General features: G+C 45.5%; 1 protein-coding gene across 1 annotated transcript in view; it reads left to right on the forward strand.

The window, feature by feature from the left end:
- The window catches only part of NCOR1 (nuclear receptor corepressor 1), a 181,055-nt gene that overhangs the window by 141,313 nt on the left and 26,433 nt on the right, over positions 1–13,309 (forward strand). The window contains exons 21-27 of the mRNA XM_077294240.1: positions 28–157; positions 377–572; positions 1,953–2,123; positions 4,302–4,465; positions 5,178–5,298; positions 12,625–12,726; positions 12,997–13,097. Of these exons, the coding sequence (XP_077150355.1) occupies positions 28–157; positions 377–572; positions 1,953–2,123; positions 4,302–4,465; positions 5,178–5,298; positions 12,625–12,726; positions 12,997–13,097 (985 nt within the window). The remainder of the gene's footprint in view (positions 1–27; positions 158–376; positions 573–1,952; positions 2,124–4,301; positions 4,466–5,177; positions 5,299–12,624; positions 12,727–12,996; positions 13,098–13,309) is intronic.

A 13,309-nucleotide genomic window follows, 5' to 3' on the forward strand; every position in this document is an offset into this window, starting at 1 on the left:
GCATCACTTTCGTGTCCCCTCTTTTAGGATGTACACACTAGATTCAAAGCCGTCACTGTTGAACCCAGCAGGAACAATCCTGATATCCCCCTCAATGAAGCAAGGCCCATTGGATCTGCAGCAATTGCATCATCGAGCCGCTGTTATCCCACCCATGGTAAGTGTATGCACCTGAACTTTCCACTTATCTCAAGATGGCCTCAGAGGCTGCAGTATCCGCAGAAGTGCAGAGAGAGGAAGGTCGGGGGGCTTGGCGCCACCGTTCTGATGATCAGCGGGGTTATACATGACTGTTTCATAGTTCTTTAACTCTAGAAAGCAATAGTTTGGTAGCCATGCCTGCCACCTCTTCACGTCTGTTTTCCTCTTGCCTTAGGTTTCTTGCAGCCCTGGAAATATATCAGGGCCACCAGTCTCGGCAAACAGTTTCTCCCTGTACCAGCGACATCTTCAGTCTCTGCACGAAAACAACTTGCTTGAAGAGCAAAGGCAGAGACAGGAGCAGCTCAGTATGGAGCGAAGATCGGCCAGTCCGGTCAACTTGTCCAAGAGTCCAAGTATTGAATGGGAAGGTAACTACTAATCATCTGTGTATTTGGGGGCCTCCGGACCCCTGACATATGATGTCGAGGAGAGACTTGTAAAATTCGGCACCCGATAACATTGTTCTCACGGGATTCCAGCCGATTCCGGAGTGTCTGGCAGTCGGCTTCCTCCTCTTTCGCCATTGACAGCACATGATTGTACGGCTGGACTGAATGTGCATGTCTATAGGGAGGTCGGAGGAATGGCTGCCGGCCAACATTTATCTTGGGGCACCTCATGGGTTGTCCTGAGGTCTTACCGCTGTGTGTGATGTAACACTGAGCAGAGCGGATGGGAGCCGCCATGTGATTTGTTTCTCATCGGGAAGTGTTCTTCAGATTATGCGGACACGGATCCCTCTGGATATTTTCCAGGCTCCTGAAATATTGGCAGCGGCTCAACCGTTCTGTTTTCAGTGTTGCTACACAAATCCCAGAATATTTACCCTGGCACTGACCACCGAAGGCTTCCTGCCAACCAGGCCTGTTTTCACATGAGGTAACAAACACGTTGGGAACCTTTATCTGTCATGTGGCCCTGTTACTGCTTATGTGGCTGATGAATGATTAACGGCTGTTCTGTCAGGGAGGCCTTCAGAACGTTTTACTGCCACATTCTATTAAATATATATATTTCACATAATGAGTATCGGTGGATCTGGTACTTATAGCTTACAGCTATCTGCATGCACAGTCATACGGGCAAGACTGTCAGTCACTGAATAGGACCGCCCACTGGACTCCTGGACATACCAACACCAGAGATCTTAATGAATACAATACAAGTGTTACTGAAACTTTTCTTACCAAAATATATATTCGATCATCTCCTGCTTTATAATATTCTGCCTGCAGATGCCATTGTCAACCTGTATCTGAAAATGGTACCCGCAAAAAATGATAGCTCAGTGCGCAAAAAACAAGCCCCCCCCCCCCCCCCCCCCCCCCCCCCCCGTCCAGCTCCACCAACGGAAATATAGAAAAACTTACAGGTTTTGCAAATTTGTGACACAAGCTGCAATATTTTTATAGCAAAGGTCAGAATAAAAACTTCTAAAATATTTAATAAAAAGTGAGTTATCACTGGAATCGCACTGACCTGAATGTTGTCACACAATGAGCAACATAGAAACTAAACATTAAAAATATATATATTTTTTTTAGTTCATCAGCTGTGTCACTGGAAACGTCACGTTATAGCTCTTGAGATAAAAAAACAAAACACAAAAAATTGTCTGCATCAGTAAGGGGCCAATATTAGTACCAGAAATGGTTGGCAGCGCTGGTTTTCGTCTGTGGTGTAATTGGTTTCTGTGCTCAGCGCAGTTTGTCAATGTCTCTCACAAGGTAACTCGCTTTTCTTGGCAGGAAAGTCCGTGTATATGCCTTATGCCGCGGAAGTGAAGCGAGCGCTGGAGCACGAAGCGCAAATGCAAAACGCTGCGCGCTCCATTTCACCGTATAGGATGTCTCCAAGAGAAGTCGGCAAAGTCCCCTCCCAAGCTGACCTGAATCCTGTCCGCTACTGCGTCCCCCCAGGTACTGCTGACTGGACACATCTCAGCATTTTTTTTTTCATTTTCTTCTCTTCTCAGCCCATTTTCTGCAACTTATCCGGTCTGCACGGCGGAATGGGTTACGCTTTCTGATGTCATTTTGCTTTTGCATCTCAAATTCTTTATTATAAAACTCCAAAAATCCCTACTACTTTCTCTCCGCCATAATCTGGATGCCTCCGGCCACCACCGGAGGGCGTATTCTGTATACTATTGCCCCGATTCATTAAGACCAGCGATCATCATGCTGATGTTGTTGAGGAGGTGTCCTGGAGTCAGGGGCTTATGATTCAATGAGAGGTGCACGCTCTTAATGAAGGGACAAGTAGCGTGTGCCTCCATGTATGCTTCTCCATAAATCCTACTCCGGTCCCTGCTGGAGTAAGATTTGTTGCATGGCGATCGCTGTTGCTCGTCCCACCCCAGCTGGAGAAAGCCAGAAGTTGCAAAAGTTTAGCACTGCCTCAAGTTACGCCTTTTCAACCCTAAAAAGGGTTGCACTCTATCGTGCTAAAGCATGTCAATGTGAAATATATGAAATATGAATATTAGGGAAAAAAATATGAGAAGCTTTGCACAAAATTTGGCCAAATTATGTCTGCTCATCAACCAACGTCAAGGTGGCGCCAAAAACTGATGGGTCCCTAACAATGTGAATACCTCTCTAAGGCCCGGGGTCACACTTGCAAGTGTGATGCGATAAACTCGCATCAATACCCGGCACTGCCGCCGGCACTCGGAGCCGGAGTGTGCGGCTGCATAGAAATACACGCAGCCGCACGCTCCAGTCCGAGTGCCAGGTATTGATGCGAGAGACTTGTGCGAGTTTCTCGCATCACACTCGCAAGTGTGACCCCGGCCTATTGCTGATGTCTGAATTCCTGGGTGAATGTGGACACCTCTCTCAGCAAAGCCTGCATTTATGGGTTGCTAGGAACCTTTTTGGGACCACCTTGACGTTGGTTGATGGGCAGACATAATTTGGGCAAATTTTGTGCAAAGCATCTCATATTTTTTTTCCTAATATTCAAAAGCCGTACTGCTATTCATATTTCATATATTTCACATTGCCATGCTTTAGCAACCCTTTCTTTGTATATTGTATATGGAGGTAGCTGCTCCTGGTATGCACCTATTCACACTAGTTTGGATGTGCCACAGTCTTTTGTTATTCTTTTTGCCCTACTATACTGATACAAAAGCTTTGATGAATAGGGCCCAATATGTATATGGCTCCCATTGAACTCCATAAAAGGAGTACAAAAATAAATTCTTGTTAAAACACATTTAAATGATAAGATAATCGCCAACCTAGCAATTGAATAAACTTTCATCCCTATTACCTGCCTGTGTAAACAAGCTGATGAGGGAGATAAACACTGTTTCATTGGCTGATTGTAATGTTTATGCTTTCGAAAAAAAGAAATTACCTGTAGTACATTTCACCATGGAAACGGAATGTGCTGCCGATAACGTGATCCTGTATGGAGACGGAATGATCGTGTTCGCGATTGTTCGGTTTCCCCACAGTGTTCCCATAGTAATCGAGGGCCGAACGACTGGAATCTAGTCGATCTGCGCACATTAACGGGCGGAAATCAGTGCAACATGGTCTCTGGAGAGCGCGAGCACAAGCTGTGCAATAGCGACACCTACTGGTGGGAGGCGAGTAATGCAGGCGGCTTTGCAGGGAAACGAAAGATGAGGCTAATAAGCTTTGAGGCGAAGGGATTGGTGTAATTATCACACCTGACTCTGGCTCTACATTTCCTTTTTTTACTGCCTGCAATATGATGGGATCTGTGGTTACTTGTAGATCGTTTTTTGGGTGAGGCCTTGTTTTTACAGGACTGATCTGCTGCGGATTTTTCACTATAATGATGTTTTCTTCATGACATTAGCAGACATTGGAAAGCTACAGCAGCTCTACAAGCCCCCAATCGTCACCCCTACCTCTCCCCATGTGAGGAGGTGTAGGAGATTGGATCTCTTGGTCACTTAGTCATTTTTCTGTGTGTAATGGCTGTGAAATAACAATAGCCCCAATGTGAGACATCTAGAGGCCCGATCACGGGCTCCCCTGTGGGTTTCCAGGTATCGCGTCTTCTCATTTATGTTGAATTCAGTATTTCACATCTTTAAAAATCTTTTATTCTCGCAGTATTGCAGCCAGCGCCCCATCAAGTGATCACATCCTTAGCTGAAGGAACAAGACTCCCTGTGACCCGTCCGACCCGTCCACCTCCTCCCCTGATCCCTTCGTCCAAAACGTCAGTGACCTCGTCTGACAAACCGTCTTTCATAATGGGGGGCTCCATATCACAGGTGGGCGAAATAAAGAATTTAGTTTTTCTTTTTCTACACTATTGTGCTCAGTTTTGGTTATATCAAATTTGGGGGCTCATTTGTTTTTTTTTTTTTTGTTTTTTTGCCATCTGTCAACGTAAGTGCTGTATCTGGGGTCTTTAACTAGAATTTGCTGCCTTAGTTAAAGGGAACCTTTAACAGGTTTTCCCCATATAAAGTAGTGCCAGCACTAGTAAGCCCTTATATACAGTAATCTAGAATGCTAATGCTGTATATATGTGCTCTGTATAGCACAAACAGACCTGTTATCGTACTCCCCTTCGGGGCGGTGCTGTCCTATGGGCGTCTCTGGTCCTTATTCGGCCCCATTTGGACTAAAGGTATTGCAGACCTCTTGTAACGAGCCGCCCCAAATAAGCATATCATGGTGACAGATGGATGTATTTTACTTTTTGATTGCCTTAAATTTTACTAAGTTGAGCATAGAACTATAAGTAGGGAGACATTGTGGGAAAGTGACTTGTTAGATGGTGCCATATTGCCCACAATAATAAGTTCTCTCTTGTGCACATGATTGGGAACAGGTTGCTGATTGCTGGGGGTCCGTGCGACTCCTGATTGCTGGGGGTCCGTGCGACTCCTGATTGCTGGGGGTCCGTGCGACTCCTGATTGCTGGCGGTCCGTGCCTTGGGAGTGGCATTGACAATATTTTTATTTGTTATCCCGTAGGGAACCCCTGGAACATATTTAACCTCTCTCAGTCAGCAACCCTACAGCCAAGACCCGGTTAAGCCTTCTGTGGGCTCCATTTCTCTTGGTCTACCGAGGCAACAGGAATCTGCAAAAACCGGTAGGTAGTTATGTGAAATTGTAATGTAATGCATAGATCCATCTTGTGTGCTGTGTTTCTCACAGGCCTTCAGAATAGCTAGTAGAAATGTAAAGGAATCTTGTATCACTTTATTTTTGTAGATCATGACTTTACACCCCAGTGCCTCATCAAAGTGAAAAAAAGTGAAAGTCCCATAAAGGGACTTGGTAAAAAAAAAAAAAATAAATAAAAGTATATCAAAAAATTACAAAACAATAAAAATCCACTAATAAATACACATTTTTATGTAAAGAAAAAAAATTAAATAAGCAATAAAATTACACATTTAGTATCGCCACGTGCGTAAAAATCCGATCTATAAAAGTGTCACACTAGTTAACCCCTTCAGTGAACCCTGTAAAAAAAGCAAAACAAAAAGAAAAGTAGCAAACTATGAAAAGATGAGAAAAAGAGGTTAGATTATACTCACCCAGGAGCGGTCCTCTTCCGTTAGGCGTCACAATCCGGTGAAGCGCCTCCCATCTTGTTACGATGACGTCCTCTTCTGGTCTTCACGCTCTGGCGCAGGCGTACTTTATCTTCCCTGTTGAGGGCAGAGCAAAGTACTGCAGTGCGCAGGCGCCGGGAAAGGTCAGAGAGGCCCAGCTCCTGCGCACTGCAGTACTGTGCTCTGCCCTCAACAGGGAAGATAAAGTACGCCTGCGCCAGAGCCACAGTGTGAAGACAAGAGGACGTCATCGTAAGAAGCTGGGAGGCCCCAGACCGGACCGTGACGCCCATCATACCAGGACCGCCCCTGGGTGAGTATAATCTAACCTCTTTTTCTCATCTTTCAGGATACGTCGGGGGCTTATCTACAGCATTACAGAATGCTGTAGATAAGCCCCTGATGCCGGTGGGCTTAGCTTACCTTCGATTTTGGGGGGTGACAGGTTCCCTTTTACTATTTTGTCTGACATAATGCTCTGATTTAGGGGCATAAAAATTAAGTTTGAAAATTGTGACATTTTCAACATTTTTTTTTAATCAAATTTACATTATCTTTTTTTCACAAATAAACACAAGAAATTTTGAAGACATTTTACCACTATCATAAAGTACAATATGTCACAAAAAAACAATCTCGGAATCATCAGGATCCGTTGAAAACGTTCCCACATAAAGTGACAAAAATGAAGGCCTGGGGGCGTGGCTATGTAAGCTGAGAGAGAGGACGCACCTTCTGGAGGCTCCCGTTATCCTGGTCCTAATCCTGCCATTAATCCCCCTGATTCACAGTCCGCACCGGCTGGAGCGGTGCTTCTGGACTTCGGGAGTCCGGTGACCCCCCTGAACGGCGACTTTGGAGCCCCAGGACGCCGGTGGCAGCAGCGGCCTGAATAGGCGACGGAGTCTCTGAGTTGCGGCGGCCATCTTGGAGCGCGGTTCCGGCAGCCAAGGCCTGGTGTATTCCCCTGAGACAGAGCGGACAGCGGGGACGCTGTGGAACACCGAGGAGAGGAACAGGTGCCGGGTCCGGGCGGAGGGCGGTCCCTAGAAAGGCTGCAGCCATTATTACAGCGCGCACTCCAGCAGCAAGGAGAGCGGAGCTATATAGTACAGCCGCGGTGCAGCTCAGGAGGAGAGCCAACAGCCTGCAATAATAAAGGGGTGGTGCGGTGTGTGCCCTGGAAGATTGGGCCCTGCACCCCCCTTATCAGATAAAAACCTGTCTGCGCCATAACCCTGGAGGGATTATCCCCCCTCCCTGCTGTCTTGCCTGTGGGGGCTGTGGGCTGTTCTGGGACTCGGTGCCTGGATAAATTCTTATTTGCTGCTCCTACACATACTTGGTAATTCCCTGCCTAGCTGCCTCCTTGAGGTATATCCTGGTGTCTGATTCTGCCCTGCTATAGGAGAATAGACTGCCATAACCGCAAGCTTGATCCTTTTGTGGGGACCTTCTGTTAGCCGCCATGCAACATTCTAAAGGAGGGGGGGGGGGCTGCTGAAAAGTTGAGGAAATATGCCATAGAAGATTCCCCTGACAATGTACGTACCCTCAGATATAACCCCTCGCAGAATCAACGCAAAAATCGCCCTTCTGACAGTAATGAGGGAGGGGAACAAGGCGAACTCACTCTAAAGCAAGCATCTGAGCAATTGATGCAAGCTATATCCCTCACCAGGTCCTCTCTTACTGAGAAAATAGAAGACGTACATACTGAAGTGGGCCGCTTGCGACATGATATGCAGGCTATGAGAGGACGTATCTCTGAGGTTGAAACAAGAGTGTCTCAGATAGAGGACACCATTGCCCCAATGGAGGCTAAGCTCTCAAAGGCTGCCGGCTCTGTGAATGCATGGAAGCAAAAGGCAGATGACCTGGAAAACAGACTGCGCCGTAATAACATTCGCATTATTGGCCTGCCAGAACGCTCGGAGGGTCAGCAGCCTGAGCAATTTCTAGAGGATTGGCTTAGAACCTCCCTGGGAGATGGATTCGCCTCAACATTTTCCGTGGAGAGGGCCCATCGGGTCCCAACGAGACCTCCACCCCCCGGAACTCCACCTCGGCCCTTCTTGGCGCGTGTCCTCAACTGCAGAGACAGAGATGCGATTCTTCGCTTGGCGAGGCAGAAGAGCCCTATTAAATTCAATAACGCTACTATTTCAATCTTCCCGGACTTTTCCATGGAACTTCAAAAGCAGCGAGTCCGATTTGTGGAGGTTAAAAAGCAGCTCAGGGATAAGAACATCATCTACTCCATGCTTTATCCGGCTCGACTTCGCATTGCCCATGAAGGCTCCTCCATATTCTATACTGATCCGGCGGAGGCAACCGAATGGTTGCGGTCATGCAGGGGGTCTAGTGTACCGGACTCCTAAGTTGCTCTCCTTACTCAATGGCAACACAAATTGGAGCTCTCCGTATTGGTGCTGAGTTTATCAACAATACCGGACGCTGGTTCCAGTGAGGGTATCCCCTTTTCTATCTGACTGTAGGAGTGTAAGATTATACTCCTCCACTGTTCAAATTTTGTTTTGTTTGGGTTTTTACACCAGTTTTGATTGTTTGATATGTTTGCTAGTCGCCAATGATAATTTTATGCTCCGCGTGATGTTCCTGATCCCTGCCCGGGTTGCGATGTATGTTACTCCTTTTTTTAAGCGTAGATATGGGGTCTGAGATTATATATATGACGTGGAATATACGGGGTATTAAGACCCCCCGTAAGAAAATCAAGGTATTCTCTCAGATTAAAAGGTATCATCCCCATATTGTAGCCCTTGTAGAGACACATCTGACCAGAGACACAGTTAAATGTATACAAAAGCTGTGGGTGCAGTGGTCCCTTCACGCATTCCATACTAGTTACTCCAGAGGGGTCTCTCTGTTGGTACATAGAAATGTTAGGTGGGAGGCTAGGGAAGTACGACGTGATCCCGAAGGTCGCTTTGTTTTTGTACATGCCTTTATTAATACGGGAGAATATGTGATACTATGTATTTATAACCCACCCCCGGCTAGTATATCGATTCTCCGCATGGCAATGGGTTTCTCCCTAAGTTATCCTAATGCTAGTGTTATTTGTATGGGAGATTTTAACTTAGTCATGGATAATTTTAAAGACAGACTGAGACTAGACGGGGAGACGTTTGGGGGACCTCCTCCTCAGTCCCCCTCTCAATTGGCGCTATTCATGAGCAGTAGCGGATGGTTAGATTTATGGAGGACACGCCACCCTGAAATAAAAGAATATACCTGTCATTCATCAACCAGACAGTCTCTATCTCGCATAGATTACATATTTGGATCTAGTGACCTGGCATTATGGGTAGATAGTATCGAACATGGTAATAGGGGAATATCGGATCACAGTCCAGTCATTCTAAAATTTAAATACGGTCAGCCAAACAACTATATACCTTGGAAATTGAATCCCTTCTGGTTGAAATTGATAGACTCTAGTGATAGAACGGTTGATCAGTTGAGCTGTTTTGTCTCTGCTCACCCAGACCCCTCGAATCTTAATCTGTTTTGGGACACTCTAAAGGCATACTTAAGGGGATGTTTGTCCTCCACAATTTCCTACATTAAAAGGGTGACGGCAGGGGAGGATGATGAGATGGAGCGGCGACTGAGGGATTCGGAGGCCGCCTATGTGGCTAATCAGACCAATGGTAACAGGGTGGAATGGCTTACCTCCCAAAGATTATACACTCAACATATAGATACTAAGTCGAAGCGCAAATTATTTTTTACCCGTCAATCCTATTTTGAACTGGGGAATCAGGCCAGTACACTTCTAGCCTTTTTAGTACGCCAACATAACACCTCTAATACAGTACTACAGATTCGGACACCTGATGGTTCGTTGGTATCCTCAACTGAAGAGATTCTTCGATGTTTTTGTAACTATTATAAGTCATTGTACAAATCTGGTAGTGGTCTTGGTGTCCCTGAATGTGTAGACTATTTATCGGACATAACATTCCCCTCACTGAGTCCAACCCAGCAAGCCTTTATGGAGGCTGAGTTTACTCTGGAGGAAGTGGAACATGCTATAATGGACATGGCTACCGGGAAGGCCCCTGGACCCGACGGGTTTCCCGCTGAGTTCTATAAAAAGTATCGGAGCCATCTGGCACCACTTTTATTGAAAGTACTCCGGGGTATATGGGAGGGAGAGTTTATGCCTGAAACATTTTACGATGCAAATATTATTGTACTTAAGAAGGAGGGAAACGACCCCCTGGAGTGTGGGTCATATCGCCCCATATCATTGGTGAATGTAGATTATAAGATCTTCACTAAAATCTTGGCCACCAGACTAAATATGATTATACTAGACCTTATACATCCAGATCAAACTGGCTTTATGCCCGGGAAAAGTACCTCCATCAATATTAGACGGGTCCAATCAGTGATTCAATGTAGTTCTCTAGAACTGGATAATAACTGGGCACTGGCGTCACTAGACACAGCCAAAGCGTTCGTCTCTCTCGAATGGCCTTTCCTCTCCGCATGCCTACGGAAATACGGTTTTGGGGACAAATTTATTAGAGAGATAGATACGCTATATAGGAATCGTAGGGCACGGGTAATTGTGAATAATTCTATCTCTGATTCTTTTACTTTGCACAGGGGAACCCGTCAAGGGTGTCCCCTATCCCCGGCTCTCTTTGCCCTCGCGATAGAAGCTTTAGCAATACGCATAAGGTCCTCTACGGATATTAAGGGAATTAATATTGCGGATCGTGTGGATACCATCGGTCTTTATGCCGATGACATGATCATATTTATGGATAAAATAGAAGAAACGCTACCACAAGTAATAACGACCATTGACAAATTTAGTAAATTCTCTGGTCTCTATATAAATTGGGACAAATCTGCCCTAATGCCTCTGTCTCATGCTCCGATACCCTGTCTCGAAAATCTCGTCGCTACCTGTGGTGTCCAGTTTCAAATATTTGGGTATTCATATGTCCCAATATAGTCGGCTAGACCTACAACTTAACGTTTACCCACTATTAGACCTGGTCAAATCTAAATTTATAACCTGGAGCAAACTCCCCCTCTCTCTTGCAGGCCGCATCAATTTAATTAAAATGATATTACTCCCCAAACTTACAGTAATTATTGTCTCCAACACAGTGCCATGCCAATACCCAAGTCTATAACCACATCCTTTATATGGGGAAAGACTAGACCCAAACTTAAACTATCTACTCTGCAGAGACCAAAAAGGGGAGGCGGGGCGGCTTTACCAGACTATTACTTATACTATCTTGCCGGACAGGCCAGGGCATTGAGCAAATGGATGCCTAATAACTCCTTACCTAATTCAGAGAGTCATTTACTTCACTCTGCCCGGATTGATTGCCCATTGGGATTTCTGGAAACAGAGAAAGTCAATGCTCCCCGTTTGCTGCCTTTACTTCGACTGGCGAGATTGATATGGAGACAAATCAAAAAAGTTATCACATTTGCAGATGTAATAGCTGAGATGCCACTGTGGCATAATAGTTATTTCCCAGAATTACTGAATCACCTATCTACTGAGTTCTGGATCTCATACGGTGTTCTTTCGGTGGGCAATGTACATGACCAAGGGGTTTTTGTATCCTTCGAACAATTACGGGACACCTACAATATCCCAAGATCTCAATTCTTCCGTTATTTACAGCTAAGGTCAGCTTTCCAATCATATATGCGAAATATAGGTGCGGGTTGAGCGATCTCATCTCTACCTCTGATAGGCATTCTCAACTCACAAGGTCCTCAGGGACTCATTTCCTCTTTATATACATATCTGTTATCCGTAGGAGATGGGTCTACTATTAACTCTTAAAAAGAAGTGGGAGGGACTTCTTCCCGATACAATGGGAGAGGAGTGGGAAGATATTCTAGAGTCTCCAACTAAAGTTTCTCCTTCAGTTAATAACAGGATGACCCAGCTGTATATTGTATATCAGACCTATTTGACCCCAACGTGGCTCTTTAAAATGGGTCGCCTCCGCTCGTCAGATTGCTTGCGATGTCATGCACAAGGTGCAGATTTTATCCATATGATTTGGAGGTGCCCGGTAATTTCTCACTATTGGAAAGGGGTCACGACATTATTAACATCTTTATTGTCAATCCCTGTTCCACTTGAGCCATTGACCTGCTTATTCGGGGTGTGGGATGCAGAGGCCTGGGATCACTATACTGGGATCTTTCTTCGAGAAACGCTCTTCTTGGCACGGAAGGTATTGGCGCTAAGGTGGATGGGTGGTTCCTCCCCGTCTCTCGGAGTTTGGATCGATTTGGTGAACTCGGTCGTTCCATATGAAAGAACACTGTACCAAAATAGAGGATGCCCAGGTAAATTCGAAAAAATCTGGGGTAGATGGAACTCCTCTTATCATACTCTGTAGTCTGCGCTGATTAGATACATGCACGGGAGGATGGGCTTGTGGTTTTGGGACATCGCTTGTGGAGTAGGATTCAACTCTGTTTTTCCTTTTGGCGACTTACTGTTAACGGTTAAAGTTGTATAGTAGATATTTTATAGATGCTAGTGATTTAGCATGCACAATTTATTACCTCTGTAAGCTCTGGATATGATAATATTCTGTAATTCTTTGTATCCGGTGGTATAATTGATGATGATAAATGCTAATGTGTGCATTATTTGTTTATTCTGGAATTAATAAACGAATTAAAAAAAAAAAAATGAAGGCCTGGTCATTAACCTACAAAGTAACCTGATCCTTAAGGGGTTAAGGGTGAAATCTATGACAGCAAGTCTTTGATGAAATCTACCTTGACCAATGATGTGTTTTTTTTCTTATCTCCTTTCCGGTGCGTTTTAGGTTGTGTTACCTACATAAAACAAGAAGAGTTCTCCCCCCGCGGCCAGAGCTCGCAGCCGGAGGGGCTCCTTGTCCGGGCTCAGCACGAAGGTGTAGTCAGAGGTACGTGAAAATACAGCTTGGTATCGGTAAATCTGTGGGAAGTGTGCTGTGCTGACTGGAGTTGGTGTGAATTGTTGAGCAGGACCCTGTCCAGCGGCCATCGCGTGCGAGCTCGGAGAATCGACTCTTCCCTCCCGGCATCCACCTCTTTTCTTTTGATTACCTGGGCTAGCCTGATGTTACACCGCAGGCCGGGTCATCAACAGAGGAGTCCCGAATATCGGAAATGTCCGCTCTGTAGCGCTCACCTTGTTACTGTCGTTATCACAGGTACTATGACTGCACTCCAGGAAGGGAGCATCACGCGAGGCACTCCGGCCACCAAACTTCCCATGGAAGCGCTTCCATCTTTACGAGGGTCTATCACTCAGGTATTTTCTCATGTTTAGACAATCCCTCAAACATTTTGCCAAGTCTTGAACTTTTTAATAAGAGGTCTTGGGTTTTCTGCTGTCAACTCTGTAATATACAGATTGTTTTGAAGGGGTTGGCATTAGGAAACTACAGTCTTAATGTGCGAGATAATTATGTGGTCAAAGTGGTTGTCCAATTCTCGGACGTCTTATTTGAGCAGGTGTAGCAT

Source organism: Ranitomeya variabilis, chromosome 3 (assembly GCF_051348905.1).
Source record: "Ranitomeya variabilis isolate aRanVar5 chromosome 3, aRanVar5.hap1, whole genome shotgun sequence".
NCBI lineage: Eukaryota > Metazoa > Chordata > Amphibia > Anura > Dendrobatidae > Ranitomeya > Ranitomeya variabilis.